Here is a 19,424-nt window from a genome sequence, read left to right on the forward strand (position 1 = left end):
ATCCAATGGGTTCTTATCATTTAATTTCTAAAATAATGTATGGTATAATATAGGAAAACTATGGGGATATATCAAGAAATCGCAGACATTGATTGATGGACTTCAAATGCTCGTGAGTAGTACGTAAAACCAGAAGTGCCCGAAAGAGTTGAGTCTGATTGGTGGTACCTGCAGAAGAACCTAAATATTAGGAGGTTCGAAAATGTGTGATCAGAAAGAGACACTTCACACACCTTCACATACCTCGCATGTCCGAAACCTTGTATTTACTATATCTATAAGTCGATTTTAAGAGAAACTTCATCTACTTTTTTACATGAATTCAAATATCCAATATTTTGTCATCATAAAATATGATAAATCATACTAAATACCCATCACTAGTAAGATAATATAAGCAAAAATGTACTGATCTGATCATATTTGTTACTCTTAAGTCTTATCATTGCGAAATAATTTAAATACCTCGCTTTCTGAGGATACTAATTTAGAAACGTAGGTAAATTTAATGGAAGGAAATTCTTGAAACGTGTGATAAAAGAAGCCTTGAGACATACGTACGCAACTTTAATTTAATACGGCACAAAAATTGCATGTCCAATTCCAAACAGAGATTAAAAATGTACACACATACATAATGACATCATTAGTGGTATACAAACATATGCAAAATAGTATCTTAACATTTATTTCATCTTTATATTTTTGTTAGAGAAGCTTTTTTTCCAGAGATTGATGATAGGTGTAGAAGAACCATGAAATCGATATTAATTGGATTTGTTTTCTTTCTTTTATCATCATTTCGTAGCTTCTTCGTGACCACTACCTATTCCCAAGTGATCCATCACCGACGTCTACGGCCATGGCCACCGCCAGAATCTGGGTCCGGCCCATCACCTGGCCCATCTCCATCACCACATAACAAAACCACACCGGCAGTGTTTTTCTTTGGGGATTCGATCATAGATACAGGAAATAATAATAATCTAACAACAGAAATGAAATGTAATTTTAGTCCTTATGGTAAGGATTTTCCACTCGGAGTTGCAACTGGTAGATTCAGCAACGGAAAGGTCGTTTCCGATTATATATGTTCGTACTCTTTCTCTCCCTCTCTTTCTTTCTTTCCTCTTCTTTTGTGCCGGACTTGGAAGATTTGTTTATATCATAACATGTATTATGTGACTTTGAACATAATTGGTGATAGATTGATAATATACTAGGTTATAGTATATATTATGATTATATGTTAAATTTTATGTTTGTTTTACAGCTGAATATTTGGGAGTAAAACCAATTGTACCAGCATATTTTGACCCCAATGTACAACTAGAAGATCTTCTCACGGGTGTATCATTTGCTTCAGGTGGTAGTGGCTATTACCATTTGACTCCCAAAATATCCGTAAGATGAAAATTAATCACATATAGATTTATATCTAACCATTTATCCTAATCATTTGGGTAAAATATAAACAGAGAGTAAAGTCAATGTTGGAGCAATTGACATATTTCCAACGACACATAGCGAGAGTAAAGAGGTTAGTAGGGGAAGAGAAGACGGATCAACTGTTAGCCAAGGGCTTATCCGTTGTGGTCGCAGGCAGCAACGATTTGGCTATTACATATTATGGTCATGGTGCTCAATTGCTCAAAGATGATATCCACTACTTTACTTCAAAGATGGCAAATTCCGCGGCAAGTTTTGTTATGGTACGTAACTCATCCATCTTTTTCTTTTAGAGAGTTCATATAGCTTCACTCCAAATAAAGTTAAAAGTTCATGCAATACGTTCAATGATTTCAAAACTATATATTATGATTTATTGTAAGGTAAGAAGACACTCCAAAACTATCATAATACCAAAAATTTGCATGTAATGTATTTAACATTAAAAAGTGACATTTGTCAAAGGTAGTAAAATTAACTTGTTAGAAGTTAGGACTTTAGTTTTGCTTCTTAAAAATAATCTTACTTTTGTTCAAAACAAAAAAAATCTTAGTAAAAAACATTATAGCTATTGATGTAACGAATTTAATTTTTAACAAAAGAGATCTAAGGTACTCAATAGAATAATAATGTAGATAACTAGATGTACATAAACTTGACAACCAACAATATTGAATTTGGTCATGATTAATGTTTTTTTCTTTTTGGGATAAAATGTGAAATTACTACCAAAAGGAATTATTGTTTTACAAAGGTTTTAAACTAAACTAAATTTGTTCATGATTATGTTTAATATATGGTATCCATACATACATAAATTACAATTTCCTTACAAAGATTTTCTTTACTGGACTAACGTAAATAAATTAATAACAATAACCTATCTATATGGATACACTTGAACAGCAATTATACGAATATGGAGCAAGACAAATAGCAGTTCTAGGAACACCACCACTTGGCTGCGTACCAATACTAAGAACTCTAAAAGGAGGTCTTCGTAGAGAGTGTGCTCAAGATATAAACTATGCTTCTCAGCTTTTCAACGTCAAACTCTCCAACATTTTGGACCAATTGGCAAAAAACCTACCAAATTCCAATCTCATTTACATTGACATATACTCTGCTTTCAGTCACATCTTAGAAAATTCAGCAGATTATGGTAATATTAGAACGTGAATATTTAATTCTTATAAGTACTAAACTATACAAGCTCATGTATATATAACTTGAGTTGAGAATTAATGCAGGGTTTGAAGAAATAAAGAGAGGTTGTTGTGGAACTGGATTTGTGGAAGCTGGTCCACTTTGCAATCGATTCACAACATTTGTGTGCTCCAATGTATCTGCTTACATGTTTTGGGATAGTCTCCATCCTACCCAAAGATTCTATAAAATCTTAACCAAAATACTTTTTGAGAAATACATCCACAATTTAAATTGAGTAGTGTGATCAAATGACTCACATTGTATGCTTTTATTTTTCTTAAAGCTTGTGCAGTTGTTATAAATTGTACAAAATTATTGTAAGTCACTATATTGATTACCAATTGATTTTAAGAGAAACTTTTATCACTCTTCACATGCTTTCAAAGATCAAATCCATATCAATCAGTTCATTTGATCGACAGCTATTCTGTTTATGTAATGATTATCTTTTTCTTTTTAGGTCATGATGATGTAATAATATTATAGCTCTCTGAAGTAAAGTAATCAACTAGATAACATGAAATATAACCAAATTATATGATTTAATCTGCACATTGTTGTGGGGGTAAATCAGTCAAATAATTGAATAAGACTGAGTGGTAAGACTTGATTTGCTGGATTGGCTAAATATATATTATCAGTCCAGTGATACAGGGAAGAGTGTTGTTCTTTAACCACAAAAACAAACAAGTTTCATACCATTATTCAAGGGACTCGATGAACTCTCTCAACCCTTCTTCACCTTTGTATAAAGTATGACGATAAAGTAAACAAATTCTTTAAAAAAAAAGAAAAACTAAATTGAAACTAAAATTCGAAACAAAAAAAAATACTAACAAAATAAAACCTAAAATTTATTTGAGATGGAAAATGCAAACATCAAAGTTCTAGTAGTATTATTGTCTATATGGATTTCATGTGTTCAAGCTCAAACTGGAACATTTTCAGCAGTTCTTGCATTTGGAGATTCGATTCTCGATACTGGTAACAACAATTTGCTCATGACAGTATCAAGAGGCAATTTTTTGCCATATGGACGCGATTTTCCTCATCGTATTCCTACAGGAAGATTCGGGAATGGAAGAGTTCTATCAGATTTAGTTGGTACTAATTGTTCTCTATACAACATATATATATAAGACCAATTTTCTCTTTCACATTCTTTAACCTAATGAGTAATCAAATAGTTCGAGAATCATTCTATAATGAAAATGTACATGGTATATATGTATGTAGCCAGCGGTTTAGGGGTAAAAGATCTTTTACCTGCTTTCCGGAGCCCATTTCTTAAAAATAGTGAACTCGCTACCGGCGTTTGTTTTGCATCCGGTGGTTCAGGGTTAGACAAATTCACTGCATCTATACAGGTAAATCTACTTGTTATGTACTTCTTACTTTCAATAAGATAAAGTAATATATGTTCTTACTCATTTACTATATGTGCAAACTATATAGGGGGTTATATGGGTACAAGATCAGGTGAGTGACTTTCAAAGATACTTAGAAAAGTTAAACCAACAAGTTGGAGATGCAGCTAAAGTCAAAGAGATTATAGCCAATGCTGTGATTCTAGTGTCTGCTGGTAATAACGATCTTGCCATCACATATTTTTCAACTCCGAAGAGACAAACGAGATACACTGTCCAAGCATACACTGATATGCTCATCGGTTGGAAAACTACCTTCATAAATGTATACAACACACATTTATTTATAACTTTTTTTCTTCATAATATTGTTCTACCTATAATGATTATTTTGTATGAATAACAGAGTCTATATGATCTAGGAGCTAGAAAATTTGCAATTCTTGGAACGTTACCGTTAGGGTGTTTGCCAGGGGCGAGACAAATTACCGGAAATTTGATATGTCTTCCGAATGTAAACTATGGTGCTAGAGTTTATAATGACAAAGTAGCTAACTTGGTCAATCAGTACAACCAAAGGCTTCCCAATGGCAAATTCGTCTACATCGATATGTATAACTCACTTCTTGAGGTCATCAATAATCCTAGCCAATACGGTAAAACATTGAGTAACACACGCAAATTTTGAATATATATGGTAGAAAAAACAAGGGTGCTAATTTCTACATTGTAATACATTTCAGGGTTTACGACGGCAAAACCATGTTGTTGCTCGGTGATGACTCCGATTCCGTGTTTAAGATCTGGTAGTCACGTGTTCTGGGACTTTGCCCATCCTTCTGAAAAAGCCTATAAAACTGTTCTACCTTAGATCCTCAGTACCATCCAAAGCAACCTCGCCTAGTCACTAATTTTCTCTTTCTTTTTTATATTTAGACATGAGAACCATGAACCTTGGTTTGAATATGATTAGTTCCTCGATCGACGATGAGCCGCTTGTAGGTCTCTATTGTTAAGCTTGATTTATGTGTTCTCATCAATTAATCAGAATCAGTGATAATTTCATTTGCAATAATTTTGGTGCTTCTTAGTTTACCAAACCAGAAAAGTTATGTGTTTGGAAAAGAAGAAAAAAATACTAGAAGAAGATAAAAGATTTCCATCCAACACAAATACAAAGATCAACAAATGAGAGAAATACAACACAAATAAATATGTTATTAATTTTGGTTTGTTTAGTGTAACGCAATATTTTTCCCAAAAATTGTGGTGTTTGTTACCTACTTTTTACATTTTCCTTGATATTCACTACAAAATACCCAAATAATAATTCATAATTTCACATAGATTTTTACATACAAACGTGGAGGTTTTCTTTGATTAAAACATAAAAACCCTAGTCAATGATTTTTGCACACGTAGATAAACTGTATTTTCTGAAATCAGATGTAAATCTGAAAAAGTAAATATTATTAACGGAATACAGCTAAGGTGAAGTTTGTGGAAAAGTAAAAATATTTACTTTATTTAAAACAACATAAATTTTCCATTTTTTAAAAACTTAAATTTCCAATATTTGTTTTACTTTTTACTGTTCTCCTATTAGTAAAAGGAGTAGATTAACTTAAAAGCAATAAGCCGGCAAAAAAAAAAAAACTTAAAAGCAATAAACCGACTTGAATACCAATTAAGAAATTGGCTATAAATAAGGCTCCAACTTCCCAAACCTTGACACCATCACAACAATCAATCGCAGCGCCGATTCTCCTTCAAAAACTTTTCCTAAGTCGTCACTTTTTACGATGGCAGAAACGAAGAAGATGATCATCCTTAAGAGCTCCGACGGTGAATCCTTCGAGATCGAGGAAGCCGTCGCTGTTAAGTCCCAGACGATTAAGCACATGATTGAGGACGACTGTGCCGATAACGGAATTCCACTTCCCAATGTCACCGGAGCCATCCTCGCCAAGGTTATTGAGTATTGCAAGAAGCACGTTGAAGCCGCTGCTGAAGCTGGTGGAGACAAGGATTTCTATGGTTCCGCTGAGAACGACGAGCTTAAGAATTGGGACAGCGAATTCGTCAAAGTCGATCAGCCTACTCTCTTCGATCTCATCTTGGTTAGTAAAGTCGCTTTCATTGTTTAGGTTTGATGTTGTTAGAATTAGGGTTTTTAATTTGGGGATTTAGGTTTGATTTTGCAGGATTCTGTTAGGGTTTTAGTGTGTTGAATGTCGTTTTGATTTGACTAATCGTTTTGGTTCTTTGGTTTGTACAGGCTGCGAACTATTTGAACATCGGTGGACTTCTTGACCTTACGTGCAAGGCCGTGGCTGATCAGATGAGAGGCAAAACTCCAGAGCAGATGCGTGCACACTTCAACATCAAGAACGATTACACACCTGAGGAAGAGGCGGAGGTTCGCAATGAGAACAAGTGGGCGTTCGAGTGATTGGATCGGATCTGAAGGGTGTTTAGGAATCTCTAGTCTTTCTATTTAGATGTGTTTAGCTTTCAAGATTTCGGATTGTTTTTTTTTTCTTTCTTTTTCTCTTCGATTGGAGTTGTCCTTGTCGATGAAAACCTAATGCTTTGTTCTACTAACAACATCTATTGGTTTTTATGAGAAATATTTGAGAGAAAGTGTTGGTCTTGCTTAATCTTTTTGCTCTTTATACATGAATGTGTTCTCTTTAGATTATCGTTAACGTTCGCTATCGTTGTCGTCTTTGCTGGTTACAACGAATGGACTTCTCACATTGTACATTCCGTTAGACCATGTTATAGATCCAAACGCATCGTCCTTGAGTATTGTTGTAGTAGATGAAAAGATCACTTGGTAGCTGAGTTTATCTCCTATCTTCCTGAAGTGTAGCCTTCTTGGTATAACTCTGACTAGTAATCCTTCTGGTGCATCGATACTCACAGTGTAGACTGTATCTTCATCTCCAATGAGGCGTGATGCTACATTTGTCACTGTTCTGCTTACCCTTCTGCTTTCTTTTCCATTGAAGTTAGAAATCGAGATTGATGGGTAGTTGATGTTAGATATGTCTCCCCTGTTGCTTTGTTCAGGACAAGCAAAACCTTGTGGTATGCGGTTTGATATCTTTTTGATCTGATCAGATGTAAATCCATAGTAGCCGAGGAAGTTTAGGTAGTCCATGTGATTGGTTTCATAAATCAGTCCTGGTGATGAAGGTCCAAATATAGTAACCTGCCCAGCACCAAAGTCATAAGGTGTGGCCTTTTCTCCTGTTTCTGTAGTTATATGGGAACCTGTGTTGGTCATTTGCACGGCTGCAGATACAGTTGACTTGGGTTAACTCTAGCTGATCAATCATCCGTAACTGGTATCTACTTGATTTTGATTTCTCACCTGTTGTCATGATGGCAGATCTGATTGCTGCAGGACTCCATGAAGGGTATCTGGATTTGAGACGAGCAGCAATCCCGGAGACATGGGGACATGACATTGAAGTCCCTGATTCAATGTTGAAGAGTGGCGGTGGCTTGCCTTCTGGTGCTGCATTTCTGTCACCGACTAACCACGATGCTAGTATGTTGACCCCTGGTGCTGCAATATCAGGCTGTAACAGGTTTATCAATATTTTGTTTTTGAAGTTTCTGTGAATACTGTTGAGATCATGTTTATGATGAATATTAGGGCTTATACCTTGAGGATGCTTCTGGTAAGCAAGTAAGGACCTCTTGATGAGAAGGATGGTATGGATGGAGCTAACATGTGTCCTGTTCGTGATCTTGTAGGCATGATTGTTGCAATTGGTTCTCTACAATATGGATTATGATATATTAGTTCTGTTTTTTTTTTTTTTTTGGGTAAAAATATTATTATTAGTTCTGTTTGAAAGCAATGTCTTGTGAAATGAGACATCTTAAACCTTGTTGAATTTATGTAGGACATGATTTGTATGCCGTCCTCTGGTTTTATTATTGTCACTAGAAAGGAGGGATCAATAAAAGACAGATCCATTGACTCGTCATCAACAAGTACCATACCGATACCTCCAAGTCTCTTAACCTCGTCGCTTTTCCACTGGATCACCTGGTTATCAAGATCACTGTCACACACAACAATCTTTCCCTTAACAATGGTTTGGTCTAGTGTATCAGGTGCGCAGTTCCTGAAGGTTTGCAGTTGTGTTGTCTTGTTAGTATAGGTATAGCAAAGTTACTCTATAATTTTACGAGGCAACTATTACCTAGCAGCTTCCTCATTAGCATCAATCTTCTTGGCTGATCGTGCGTGTATAAGTGGGTAAGCCTGTGTTTTATCGATATTGGCAATATTTATTCCAAAACCCTGCAAAAGAAATTCTTTAAGATGTTATGTGAATGGAGATTTGTCCGTTGATTGGCTTTTCCTTCTTACCTCGATTAATCTGTTTTCATCTCCTCCCAGAAGAATGTTGGACTCAAAGCCACGGTCAATAGTGCTGGCAGCAACAGTGATCATCCATGGAGCAGCATTAAACACACTTTGACTCGATGGGCCAGAATTTCCTACAGAGCAAACAACAGTGATCCCTCTTTCCACGGCATGAAATGACCCGATGGAAAGCGGATCTTCAAGTAAATTGTCTGGCCATAAGCCCATTGATATGGATATAACATCAACCCCATCTGCGATTGCATCATCAAATGCAGCTAGTATGCTCGAGCCACGACATCCCAGGAGTGAGCACGCTCTGTACATAGCTATTCTTGAACTTGGTGAACCTCCTCTCATGATTCCACTTGCCAGGCCATAGTAGGACGCATTTGCTATTATTTGCCCTGCTGCTATTGATGCCACATGTGTCCCGTGCCCCAAAAAGTCTCGTGGTGTCTCATAATCGGGGTCTAAGAAGAATGACGAATTGTAATACCTTGCTCCTATCAGTTTCCTGTTTATCCAAGTTTGAGGTGGTAAATTCAAACATATATCGGATCTCTACATGTGTTCTACTTTCCTCAGTCTCAGCTTACCTATTGCAACGGAAAGAATCAGGTTGTGTCTTCTTCCCTCTCATGCAAGTGCCCTTCCATTTCTCTGGGACTGGACCCATGTGCCTGTCGTTAAAGCTCTGCGCCTCGGGCCATATTCCTGTTTTCTCCATCAGGATATGCTGCATTGAGTATTTGTTTTACTGGAAGTAGATAAAAAGCGCATATAAATATTTCATCACTTCATACTGCTCACCTGAATCAAGGAAGCCGATAATGGTGTCTCCTTCATGCATTTCGGATTCTTGTTCATAGTTCATTTCGGTGAAGTAAGTATCTCTTTGATAACTTTCTTGCACCAAGAAATCCCATGAACGTGTGGTGTGGAGCTGTAACATCTGGTCAGGGAAGACAGATAGTACTCCCGGTTGCTTGGCTATGAGATGAGCTTCATCTTCTGATAAATGGGCTGCGAATCCAGAGAATCCATGTTTGTATCTGTGCATGGGGGTTTTGCCGCTCCTGATGCAAGTAAGATACTGTCTTAATATTTTCATAACATGAATCAATGGTTAGAAAATCTAAAGAGTTCTGGAGTTAGATATCACCGTTGTAACAATGAGCTCAGAAGTTCAACATGGTCATTGTCTGTTGAGCCATCAGAGGATGCTGCTCCCATGTATATGATATAATCTCCAGATTTACTTGTTTCAGACTTACACTTTTGGATCACAGACAGAAAAAAAAACATAAAGAACATGATGGTGATAGTGAGGCATCTCATCATCGCTGAACTTCTTGAAACAAAACAAGATTACTTCCCGTTTGCCTCTAACTTTTGCCTTATAAAAGTTCTATGAGTATATCGTAATAGTCTCTATCACTAACATACATAAGAATTGTTAGGGTTAGCTTTTAAGCCCTGCTATTATAATGGAGGAGTGAAGATAGTTCGTTTGACACAGTCATGCATGCCCTTTGTGTGAAAGCAAGATTGCCTGACTTCAAGGAGACTTTTTCTGCATGGTTATTAACAAGGTTGGTAACTGTAACTTTGTACTCCAGATTGGTAGAGTTAAATTTGATCAAAAAAATTGGTGATGTTCTGCTTTATATGCAGTAGTTATTGCAGACAACTTCCATTATTAGTTTTAAATTTCACAAAACCGAATGTTTTGGACTGTTGCCTACTTAATAGTTTGATCTACTTGAGCTCTTTCATCGGTTCATTAATTTTTATTATTCCATATTCATGCTGAACTTTATACCATTTTATCTCAGTTTGTGCGGCTACTCTCGCTACTAATTACAATTGGGCTTCTGACCTTGTACTTGGCATTAGACCAAGTAAGAGCCCCAAATACATCTTGCTTAAGTGAAGCAGTAGCAGACACTATCACCTGGTATGTCAACTTCTCACCATCTTTTGTAAATTGGAGTTTTTCTGGCGTCACTTGAATGTTAAACCCTGGTGGTGTTTCCACGCTGACTGTGTAAACCGCCTCACCGTCCTCACCAACATTGGTCACTGTTCTTGTAACTGTCTTGCTACCATTTCCTTTGAATCCAGAGATTCCAATTGACGGGTAATTGATGGTGGAGATCAAGTCTAAGTTGGAATCTGCAGGGCAAGTAAAATTCTCTGGAAAAGCTTTTGACATAGCCTTTATTGTGGTTACGTTATATCCATAGTAACAGAGAAAGTTCAGGTAGTCAGTTTCAGTAGTCTCGTAAACTAGTCCTGGTTGCATTGATGCTGTTGAGCTTAGTTCTCCTGCTCCAGAGTCATAAGGTGTGGCTGTTGCACCAGTTTCTGTTGTTATAAGACCTTTGTCGTTGTTTGTTTGAGTCGCTGAGAATGTGACATGGAAGTTAAAGAACATCCAATTTTGCTTGCCATAATCACAAAATATGCAATGAAGGAGTCCTAACCTGTTGTCATAATTGCTGATCTGATCGCGGATGGACCCCATGTGGGATGCTGTGATTTGATCAGAGATGCAACAGCTGAAACATGAGGAGCTGCCATGGAAGTTCCTGATATGACGTTATACTGAGAAGCCGGCTTGCCTTCCAGTGAAATGCTTGAGTCGTTTCCAGTCCATGCAGCGAGTATCGAGACTCCTGGTGCGGTAATGTCAGGCTGTTAAAAATAGAAGTAAGTAGATGCTTCCAATCAGGTAATAACTAAAGAAGGTCACAAGGTTATGGATTACTTTGAGAATGCTTCTTGTGAGGCTTGAAGGTCCTCTGGAAGAAAAATATGCAACAGCAGGGGCAGGTGTGAACTTTTCAACTGTTGCAGTGGGAAGAATTGTTGCAACAGGATCTCTGCAACCCAAGGCAAAAGATCATTAGGTCTTTACTGACTACAATAGTTAATAGAAATTTTTGAGATAGCTTATTAAGTACTTGGTTGAGTTGAGGTAGGAGAAGATCTCAGCTGCTTCCTTTGAGTCAATTACGGTAGTAGGAAAGCTACCATAAGCACTAGCAACTGCTCTAGTTCTGTCATCTACAAAGACGCAACCAGTACCTCCTTTGCTCTTCACCTCGTCCCTAGCGGATGATGCATAATATGATCCACCAACGTTCTCGCATAACACAATCTTCCCTTTTACCTTCTCTTGATCTAGAGAATCAGAGTCACAGGCCCTGAAAAAGCCAGTGTTTAATGAAAACAGAGAAAGAGGTTAGCCTCCTTATCCCCTGTCTTAATTCATTCTAAGGAATTGTATTTGACTCCACCGATGTTTTTTTTACCTGGCTGATCCTTCTGATGCATCAGCGCTCTTAGCAGACTTGCCATGAATCAGAGGATACACAGGAGATTTACTAACGTTTGAAAAGTGTATACCTTCACCCTGAACATCAGTGAAGGTTCTTATTAGCAAGCCTGAAAGTTATTTTGGTGTATTATGTGTATGAAAATATCATTTACCTTGATGACTTTATTGCCGCCTAGTACAACATCAGACTCAAAGTCTCTATCAATAGTGTTGGCAGCAACGGTCATTATCCAAGGTGCAGTATTAGTAACTGTACCGCCATCAGGTCCATCATTACCCGCAGAGCAGATCACCAAGATTCCTTGCTCCACCGCGTGAAACGCTCCAATGGCAATAGGATCAGTGTTCAAGTCGATGCGAGCGTATGCTGGAGCTCCAAGAGACAGAGATAGAACATCAACTCCATCTGCGATTGCATCATCGAAAGCAGCTAAGATAGAGGAGCCAGTGCATCCCCCTGGATTGCATACTTTGTACATAGCGATTCTAGCGTTTTGTGAACCTCCCTTTGCAGTCCCGGAAGCTACACCATAGTAGGAAGCATTCTCCACGGCAGATCCAGCTATGGTGGAGGACACATGAGAACCGTGACCGATGACATCCCTTGTGGTATAGTATTCTGAATCATCATCAGGATTTTTGTAGTATCTTGCTCCAATGATCTTTCTGCATAAAAACAGAACTGTTTAGTCTTCAAAAGAAGTTAGTAATATCCAGTTTGGTTTTTGAAAAGTTGTGAAAATTGTAACCTGTTACAGTTGGAAGACTTGAAGTCCTTTGCTTCCATGCATGTACCTTTCCACCGAGACGGAATTGGACCCATGTCTTTGTCATTGAAACTCTCTGACTCTGGCCATATCCCTGTTTGTTTGTTTGTTTTCACAATATCAAACTCATATTTCTTTGGTTTTTTAAGTTAGGAAAAAGTAAAGGATATGATGAGACCAATGAGTGAAAGGCCTTACCTGTGTCAAGAATTCCGACAATGCTATCATATGATCCATCTGAGGCTGATGAAGGTGGACCGGAATCGACCTTTACTGATGTTTGGTACTTGAGAAAGTCCCATGAATGAGTTGTATGAAGCTGGAAGTGTGGGTCAGGAAAAACTGAAACCACTCCCGGTTTCTTGGCTATGACCTTGGCCTCTTCTGCTGTCAAACGAGCTGCAAAACCTGAGAAGCCATGCTTATATGTGTGGAGAAGATCGTTTGCTCTCCTACAAAACCAAACCATAAAAAGGTCTCAAAAATCCACAAAACACTAACAAATGTATATTTTGCACTTCATGTAAACAGTGTATAACCTTTTAAACATGGTGTTTATGAGTATTTGAGCTCTATTAGCGTTTGCAGCAGAGGAAGCTGATCCCATGTAGACAATGTAGACCCCATCACCATTTCTCGACCCAGCTTCAGTTTCTGTCATAAACAAGATGCATAAGAGATATAGAAATGATAAAAAGGGTGTGAAGAATGTAATGCCTTTCATGGCTTTGTAGTTTCCTAATCACTGGAAAGACTTATTCACATACCTCAACTCAAGAAAAGGGTATTTATACAGGTTGAGAGACACTGGAAGCTATAGATAGATCAAAAGAATTATGAGTCGTTAATGGTTGAATTGCTTATCCCACTTTGAAGTATTGGTGGGTTTCTGAATTGGGCAAAAAGTGGAGATAGAATAGGGTAGTGATCGGACCACTATCTTCTGTTTGAGTCATTACATCACAAGTACTCCACATGTTTTTTTCTTCTTCTTTCCGAGGTTCCAAAGACAATGAACAAAATGATTACTTCATCCCATATTTTAGCAAAATTCAAATCAAGATAAAGCCATTTATTTGATGGGGAAGGAGTGTCCACTAATTAGAGGATTCTTGATTGAGACTAAATAAGTCTGAAAGTTCTTCATTAAAGTTTCCAAAGTATGAAGTTATATGTGTGTTCATATAATGTCATGGTGATGGACCTGATGTTAGTATCATTTAGCAATATGACTCTTAACTTTTAAGTAAAAAATAATAAACAATAGGTTACCTTAAAATGTTTATTCGAAGACAAAATTAGATCAAAGGATTTTGGATTGAGTAGCCAATAAAAGGAGAGGGTGGTGCGGGCCTGCAGAGTTGATAAGCCAGAAATGACATTCACATTCCACTCTTATCGAATCCTAGTAATCCAAAGCATGCTTGTAGGCTTGTAGGTAAACAAATGTATAGTCGATATCATATCATTTTTTATATAGTATATCGCAAAACCAACAAAAAATATGATTTTAAGAATGGAATATTGTAGCCGACCACTTTAGTGGAGTGCACTCGTGCTGGTGGTCGTGCTCGTGGTCGTGCTCGTGCTACTTTGGGAAAGTATGTATTATCAATATGAGTCATATATGCCATTGCCATCGCATGATCTTGATTTCTATTGTCTAATATAAGACAAAAAAAACACAGAGAAACTGAAGTTCGGCCGAGTGAAGAAAGGCCCACCGATAGTCTCTATAATCCCAAATAAGTCTATCAAAAGTAAAAAAGTTCCGTTCCGTTCTTGTTTGGGTGTGCTTTGTATCTTAGTGAGTGTAGAAACCATTTAAAAAAAAAAAAATGGTTTTAAGGAACTTTGCATACTCACCTTTCGATTTGAGCAGTTATTTTTCTAATGAAAATGTCTTTGAGCTTAAAGAAGACAAACACTTAAGAAAACCGAAAGAGACTAATCTTGCAAAATTCTTCTATAGAGAAACCAAACTATAGATGATAGTTTACGTATGACTTGATCAATGACTTGGGTTTAAATGTTAAGAACAATGAATTTGGGCTAGTCATAAACTAGCCTTTTAAAAACAAAGCCCCAGATAGAAATATGCTAAGCCCTTCTTAAAGCCCAAATAAATTCAATTCAAAAATAATAAAAAAGCTCCGATGCCGGGAATCGAACCCGGGTCTCCTGGGTGAAAGCCAGATATCCTAACCGCTGGACGACATCGGATTTTGTTATTGATATAAACTTTCAATTATATATTCCAAATTTCATTCGAGTTTCATCAATCATAGAAATAGAAAGATGTGAGATAATGTTTTAGTAATACAGTGAGGCAAACGTGTAATGAACAAGAATTACACACTTGTATACCTTTTTTTTTGGTATCAATGTGAAGTAAATTCTATATACTTAAAACCAAGTATATGTATAATATGGTACATATTGAACTTCACTAGGTAGTCATTTTATTCAAACTCCATTAGTTAGTCATTAGTTTGAATACACGAACTTAAAAATAAACGTTAACATTCAGCACCGTTGTAGTCAAAGTGAAACAAGGGCATGAGATTAGTTATTGTCATACCAAAACGTTAGATATATTTCAATTACATGCATGCAGTTTAAAGAAGAGGGCGACTTGTGTTTTTCTTTTTGATACATTGACCCATTCATATTGCAAAAAGATAAACAAAAAAAAGTGAAAAAAAAAAACAATTTAAGATTCCCAAACCAGATAATATTGAAACGAGAAAGGTCTACGTGGCAATTACTCGTTTTGGGGAAACGTACGAGGAACTCCATGCTAATTTCCCACAACGAAATTGTTTCTTTTAATATCAATCAATTTTAATTTTCATGATTAATCAATTGAAAAAAAAAGTAAAGAGAACACAACAAACGAAGGTAAAACCGTAAAAGGAAACTTCTTCTCCAAACTAACAAGTCATCTCGACCCCAAGAGTACAACACGTGTCAACACACAACGTGTCGTTCCCTCTAACTTGCGCCAAAAGCCATCATTCACTAAGCAAAATCTATCGAGCGGTGCTAACGTCCACCATCTCTCTAGCTGTCGCTTCTCAATCTTCTCTTCCTTCTTCTTTTGTTTCTTCTCTCTCTCTCTATCTTTGTCTAACCAATCAACAAAAAGACTTATGTATATAAAGAAACAAGAAGCCTGTCTATTATTCACCTAAATCGCCTCTCTCTTTGAGTTCCATCGAAGATGTTGAAAGTGAAGAATTTTCTTGGTTCTAGATTAAAGTCTTTCCCTACAAGAAAAGGTTCGTTTTCTTCTTCTGTGCTCTACTTTTACTCAAGAAAATATCAAAAAAAAAATTTGAATGATTTGTTTCTCTTCTTCTCTTAACTTGTTCAATCTTGAATATTTTTCTACAAAGAACGTTTAAATGTTTTAACTTCTGAAATTTATACATTTGTTCTCTAATTAACCAGAGATAGTTTTTCTTCATTGTTAGAAAAACAGAAAAAGATTGTAAAAATATCTGCTAAATTGTTGTTTTGTCAATGGAGCAGGAAAGTCCGACAAGGAATGTTGTCGTAGCTTGACGTCGAAGCTAAGTGTTAATGAAGAGTACAAGGAAGCATTTAGAACAAACTCCTACTTAGAGACTCGGACAAAAGCAGAAGATCAATTAGGCATAACATCATGTAGCAAACTCTCTTCTTCTTCTCCTTCTCCTTCTTCATCTTCAGATCTTAGCTTCCATTCACACTTCACCGATTACTTGCTTGACCCTCCACAAGAAACACTTGATGCCCTGATGCAAGACTCGAGTTTAGACAATCTTATAGTTACGTTTTTCGACTTGAGCTCCGAAGCTTGTGACGTGTGTGAGACTCTTCTTCAGTGCCTCCAACAAATCAAGATTAATCACAACAAAATCAAAAGGGTTATGAAGATTGGGAAAAGGGTTTGTAACGGTGCTAAAACCTTGGAATGTAGCCCCGAGATGCTCTGTGCTTTGATATTTCAAGAACTTTCGAGATTTGCCGCGCTGAAAAACCCTTTGTGTCGTATCGTCAATGAAGCACAGTTTCGTATAGTTCACGATGCAAACTCGGATTTGCTCACCAAACTGACATCGAAAAAGAGAAGAATAAGAAGAAAAATCAGGTTCTTTAAATTCTGCAAGAAGCTAGGAGGTTATAGCCTAGTGATTACTCATAGCGCGATTGTCATTACATTGCTGATCATAGCTCTTCACAGCATACTCGGCGTTTTCGCAGCTCCTGCGTTGCTCGGTCTATGTTCGTTCTGTCTTTTGAGGAAGAAGAAAGCGAAAGGAAGAATGCATAAGAGCAATAAAGATACAACTCTAGAGAAGCTCGGGACACAAATCGACATTGCAGCTAAAGGAATGTTCATATTGATAAACGATTTGGATACGTTGAGTAGACTTGCTGGGAGATTATGCGATGAGATAGAGCATAGAAAAACAGTAGCTGCGATGTGCGCAAAGAGTAGGAAGATTGAAGTGTTAAAGGAAGCATTGAGGGAGTTTAATGGACATGAAGAAAAATTCTCAGATCAATTGCAAGAGCTTGAAGAACATCTCTATCTATGTTTCCACACTATTAACCGATCAAGAAGGCTAGTGTTAGCGCAAATCACAGGACAAAGTTCTTGAATCTTGATCTTTCATTCTTTTGGTTCATCAAAATAACAAATACTTTTGTAGGGTTTATAAACTACTTATTGTAATAAATCTGTAAGAATATCTTTAAAAGTTTTCTTTATGTTTCAAGTGAAACTGAGGCCATGGAAGTAATTTTTATTGATCATAATTATGATTTCTTTTCGCTATCTTGTGTAATTATTTGCTCTTGATCCGATCGCTATATACTCTTCATGGTTGCCTGAAATTAGATCCATCAGTTTGGGAATTTGGTTTTAAGAATATTGAAAAACAAATGTCTGTTAACATCATTATGAACCAAAACCAAAATGCTTACAAGGAAATTGATCTCATCCAAATATATGAGGGTGCATTGGTTCAATAGTTAGTGTCTCTTAATTAATTTGGAAATGCAAATGGATTACTTGATTGTAAAGTATGCTTATAAATCAATATCAATATAGTTTATATTGATATGAACTTCCACATAACTCTTTAAAGTCCTACTTGCCTTTCAGAATAATAATAACAAAACGTTAAATAAATTTTTTAAGATCATATTACAAAGAAGAACATAGTTTTGATAAATTTAAAATACATTAACAATAACACAAGATTTTAGTTGGATTTTCCAAAGCAGTATACATTTTTTTGGCTCTTCAAACTTTTGTAAAGTAAAGACCAATGTCTTATTAGAATTGTACTTGACAAAACTCCTTTTCAAAAAACTAAAACAAACTTCATATAAACAAAACCAAGTACAAATGTGTTAAAACTCCTTTTGCTACAGAATCTTTTTCGAGTCTGAAACATTCAAATACAATACACTTCATATAATCATATACCCTCAAATCATATCGGGTCTTTTGTATTAACAGACCCATCATACCATAAGATAAAAAAAACAAAGAGGGCGGGTCGCTCAGGGAGAAAAGAAACAGACTCAAAGCGCGACCACTGCCAATGATATTTCATACAAAACAAAAAAAAAAACTTAAAACTGAACGTTGGAAGAATAAATCTGTCCAAAAGACCAAGAAGAAGGAACAACATTGAGAAAGACTCTAGTAGCACCATCAGTAGTGGTAATGGAGAAAGAGAGAGCTTGACCATCTAGATAAGCATTCGATTGCCAATTAGCTCCCCAGTTACGAGACATGGCTAACCAACCAGTCTTTGATCCTTTGATGGATACAGATTTAATAGAACCTGCTCCTCCTACATTTTGAATATTCACTAGCTCGAAGTAGTCTCTTCCGTTTATTCTGAATCTAACTCCTCCTTTCTTGTAACAGCTTACTCTGTTTTTCCCAAACACACAAAAAACACAGAGCTTTTCGTTAAGAAGTTTGAACAATTGCAAAATAACAGCTTACTCTGTTTTTTGGTCTTTTAAAAAGTTCTGACCTTTGGAAAACGACGGGAACGATTCCTCCTCTGTAAATTCCGATCTTTTCCCAAGCGGGTTGTGCCATGTCGAAATGTTTAAGCGGCGGATTGCACCAACCACCGTTGTTGTTAGGCAAAGCAAAGTTTGGTGGGCAAAAGTTAGTGGCTGTAATAACCACAGAAGCTCCTTTCAAGCACCACCGTGAGTCCGCCGCGTGATCACACGTTATCCTATAGCATTCTCCGCAAGAAGCTCCGTCGTTGAACAGAGCCGTGCTTAACGCCGCCGTCATTGTCCCGTACCCCGCCGAGTAAAGATCTCCGTAACCACAAGCTCCACCTGGAAAAAAACAACAAAAATAATTTCGTTATTTGAACAAATCCATTAGAGTCAGATCATAATGAAACTAAAGTGTGAAATTACCCATTGTTCCAGAAGCGTCACTTCCTCCATAGAATGTAGCGTGACCATTAGTTAAACCAGAAGGCCTAAACGCATCAACCGCAATAAAAAGAGCGGCCAAAACCGCCAATCCAGCTAGAGACTTTGACATGATTATGACTTTTGGAAGAAGAAAGAGATGATGATGATGATGATCGAGTGAAGGAGGTGAGAGTTGTTTAAATAAAGGTGGGAAGCGAGTGTAAACTAATGTAGTATAGCAACAAAAACCTTACATGTGGTCTTATCTTTATCTAGCCTGTGTGTATCTTTAATTTATTTATTTGGGCAAATCTCTTACATGTGTATTTTTGTTAGTAACAGTATAAGTCCAAAAAAAGACAGTAGATCTGCAAACTCTGTTTGTAATAATGCTGCAGATGGATTTCTATTCCTCCAAAAAGTTCATACAAAATTTACCTTTGGTT

The 19,424-nt window shown here is 36.8% G+C and overlaps 7 protein-coding genes and 1 non-coding gene across 12 annotated transcripts; 4 read left to right on the plus strand and 4 right to left on the minus strand.

Annotated features, from left to right (window-relative positions):
* Positions 1 to 661: 661 nt before the first annotated feature.
* Positions 662 to 3,025, plus strand: AT1G20132 (GDSL-like Lipase/Acylhydrolase superfamily protein). The gene is made up of 5 exons (NM_001123845.1): positions 662 to 1,092; positions 1,274 to 1,404; positions 1,479 to 1,712; positions 2,356 to 2,611; positions 2,700 to 3,025. The coding sequence occupies exons 1-5, from the start codon at positions 756 to 758 to the stop codon at positions 2,891 to 2,893; spliced, it is 1,152 nt and encodes a 383-aa protein (NP_001117317.1). The 5' UTR covers positions 662 to 755; the 3' UTR covers positions 2,894 to 3,025.
* Positions 3,026 to 3,439: 414 nt separating this feature from the next.
* Positions 3,440 to 5,101, plus strand: AT1G20135 (GDSL-like Lipase/Acylhydrolase family protein). The gene is made up of 5 exons (NM_001123846.5): positions 3,440 to 3,762; positions 3,895 to 4,025; positions 4,114 to 4,350; positions 4,432 to 4,681; positions 4,769 to 5,101. Exons 1-5 carry the CDS (start codon positions 3,522 to 3,524, stop codon positions 4,894 to 4,896), a joined length of 987 nt encoding a protein of 328 aa, NP_001117318.4. The 5' UTR covers positions 3,440 to 3,521; the 3' UTR covers positions 4,897 to 5,101.
* A 608-nt stretch (positions 5,102 to 5,709) lies between these two features.
* On the plus strand, positions 5,710 to 7,261 carry SK4 (SKP1-like 4). The gene is made up of 2 exons (NM_101868.5): positions 5,710 to 6,145; positions 6,304 to 7,261. Exons 1-2 carry the CDS (start codon positions 5,828 to 5,830, stop codon positions 6,475 to 6,477), a joined length of 492 nt encoding a protein of 163 aa, NP_564105.1. The 5' UTR covers positions 5,710 to 5,827; the 3' UTR covers positions 6,478 to 7,261.
* Positions 6,670 to 9,760, minus strand: AT1G20150 (Subtilisin-like serine endopeptidase family protein). The gene is made up of 9 exons (NM_101869.2): positions 9,581 to 9,760; positions 9,229 to 9,494; positions 9,015 to 9,132; positions 8,419 to 8,932; positions 8,249 to 8,349; positions 7,928 to 8,170; positions 7,702 to 7,816; positions 7,405 to 7,615; positions 6,670 to 7,325 (listed from the first exon to the last, which is right to left on the minus strand). The coding sequence occupies exons 1-9, from the start codon at positions 9,757 to 9,759 to the stop codon at positions 6,730 to 6,732; spliced, it is 2,343 nt and encodes a 780-aa protein (NP_564106.1). The 5' UTR covers position 9,760; the 3' UTR covers positions 6,670 to 6,729.
* A 279-nt stretch (positions 9,761 to 10,039) lies between these two features.
* ATSBT5.2 (Subtilisin-like serine endopeptidase family protein) lies at positions 10,040 to 13,387 on the minus strand. 3 transcript variants are annotated; one of them, NM_001035993.1, is made up of 10 exons: positions 13,296 to 13,370; positions 13,068 to 13,182; positions 12,727 to 12,980; positions 12,511 to 12,622; positions 11,914 to 12,427; positions 11,736 to 11,836; positions 11,385 to 11,627; positions 11,189 to 11,303; positions 10,905 to 11,115; positions 10,182 to 10,824 (listed from the first exon to the last, which is right to left on the minus strand). In NM_001035993.1, the coding sequence occupies exons 2-10, from the start codon at positions 13,133 to 13,135 to the stop codon at positions 10,250 to 10,252; spliced, it is 2,193 nt and encodes a 730-aa protein (NP_001031070.1). In that variant the 5' UTR covers positions 13,136 to 13,182; positions 13,296 to 13,370; the 3' UTR covers positions 10,182 to 10,249. The 3 variants fall into 3 exon arrangements, with proteins under 3 accessions (NP_564107.1, NP_001322709.1, NP_001031070.1); NM_101870.3 differs by having other exon boundaries at positions 10,040 to 10,824; positions 13,068 to 13,387; NM_001332439.1 differs by lacking the exon at positions 13,296 to 13,370 and having other exon boundaries at positions 10,121 to 10,824; positions 10,905 to 11,096; positions 13,068 to 13,289.
* Positions 13,388 to 14,679: 1,292 nt separating this feature from the next.
* Positions 14,680 to 14,751, minus strand: AT1G20170. Its single transcript has one exon. It is a non-coding gene; the product is annotated as a tRNA-Glu (tRNA).
* An 822-nt stretch (positions 14,752 to 15,573) lies between these two features.
* On the plus strand, positions 15,574 to 17,341 carry AT1G20180 (transmembrane protein (DUF677); the record flags this gene model as incomplete). Of its 2 annotated transcripts, NM_001084098.1 has the most annotated exons (3): positions 15,752 to 15,809; positions 16,063 to 16,663; positions 16,757 to 17,177. In NM_001084098.1, 3 exons carry the CDS (start codon positions 15,752 to 15,754, stop codon positions 17,175 to 17,177), a joined length of 1,080 nt encoding a protein of 359 aa, NP_001077567.1. The 2 variants fall into 2 exon arrangements, with proteins under 2 accessions (NP_173445.2, NP_001077567.1); NM_101871.3 differs by having other exon boundaries at positions 15,574 to 15,809; positions 16,063 to 17,341.
* A 391-nt stretch (positions 17,342 to 17,732) lies between these two features.
* On the minus strand, positions 17,733 to 19,237 carry EXPA11 (expansin 11). 2 transcript variants are annotated; one of them, NM_101872.4, is made up of 3 exons: positions 18,979 to 19,237; positions 18,573 to 18,894; positions 17,733 to 18,466 (listed from the first exon to the last, which is right to left on the minus strand). In NM_101872.4, exons 1-3 carry the CDS (start codon positions 19,106 to 19,108, stop codon positions 18,160 to 18,162), a joined length of 759 nt encoding a protein of 252 aa, NP_173446.1. In that variant the 5' UTR covers positions 19,109 to 19,237; the 3' UTR covers positions 17,733 to 18,159. The 2 variants fall into 2 exon arrangements, with proteins under 2 accessions (NP_173446.1, NP_001320974.1); NM_001332440.1 differs by lacking the exon at positions 18,979 to 19,237 and having other exon boundaries at positions 17,830 to 18,466; positions 18,573 to 18,921.
* Between the last annotated feature and the right edge of the window lie 187 nt (positions 19,238 to 19,424).

Source organism: Arabidopsis thaliana (assembly GCF_000001735.4).
Source record: "Arabidopsis thaliana chromosome 1 sequence".
Classification (NCBI taxonomy): Eukaryota; Viridiplantae; Streptophyta; class Magnoliopsida; order Brassicales; family Brassicaceae; genus Arabidopsis; species Arabidopsis thaliana.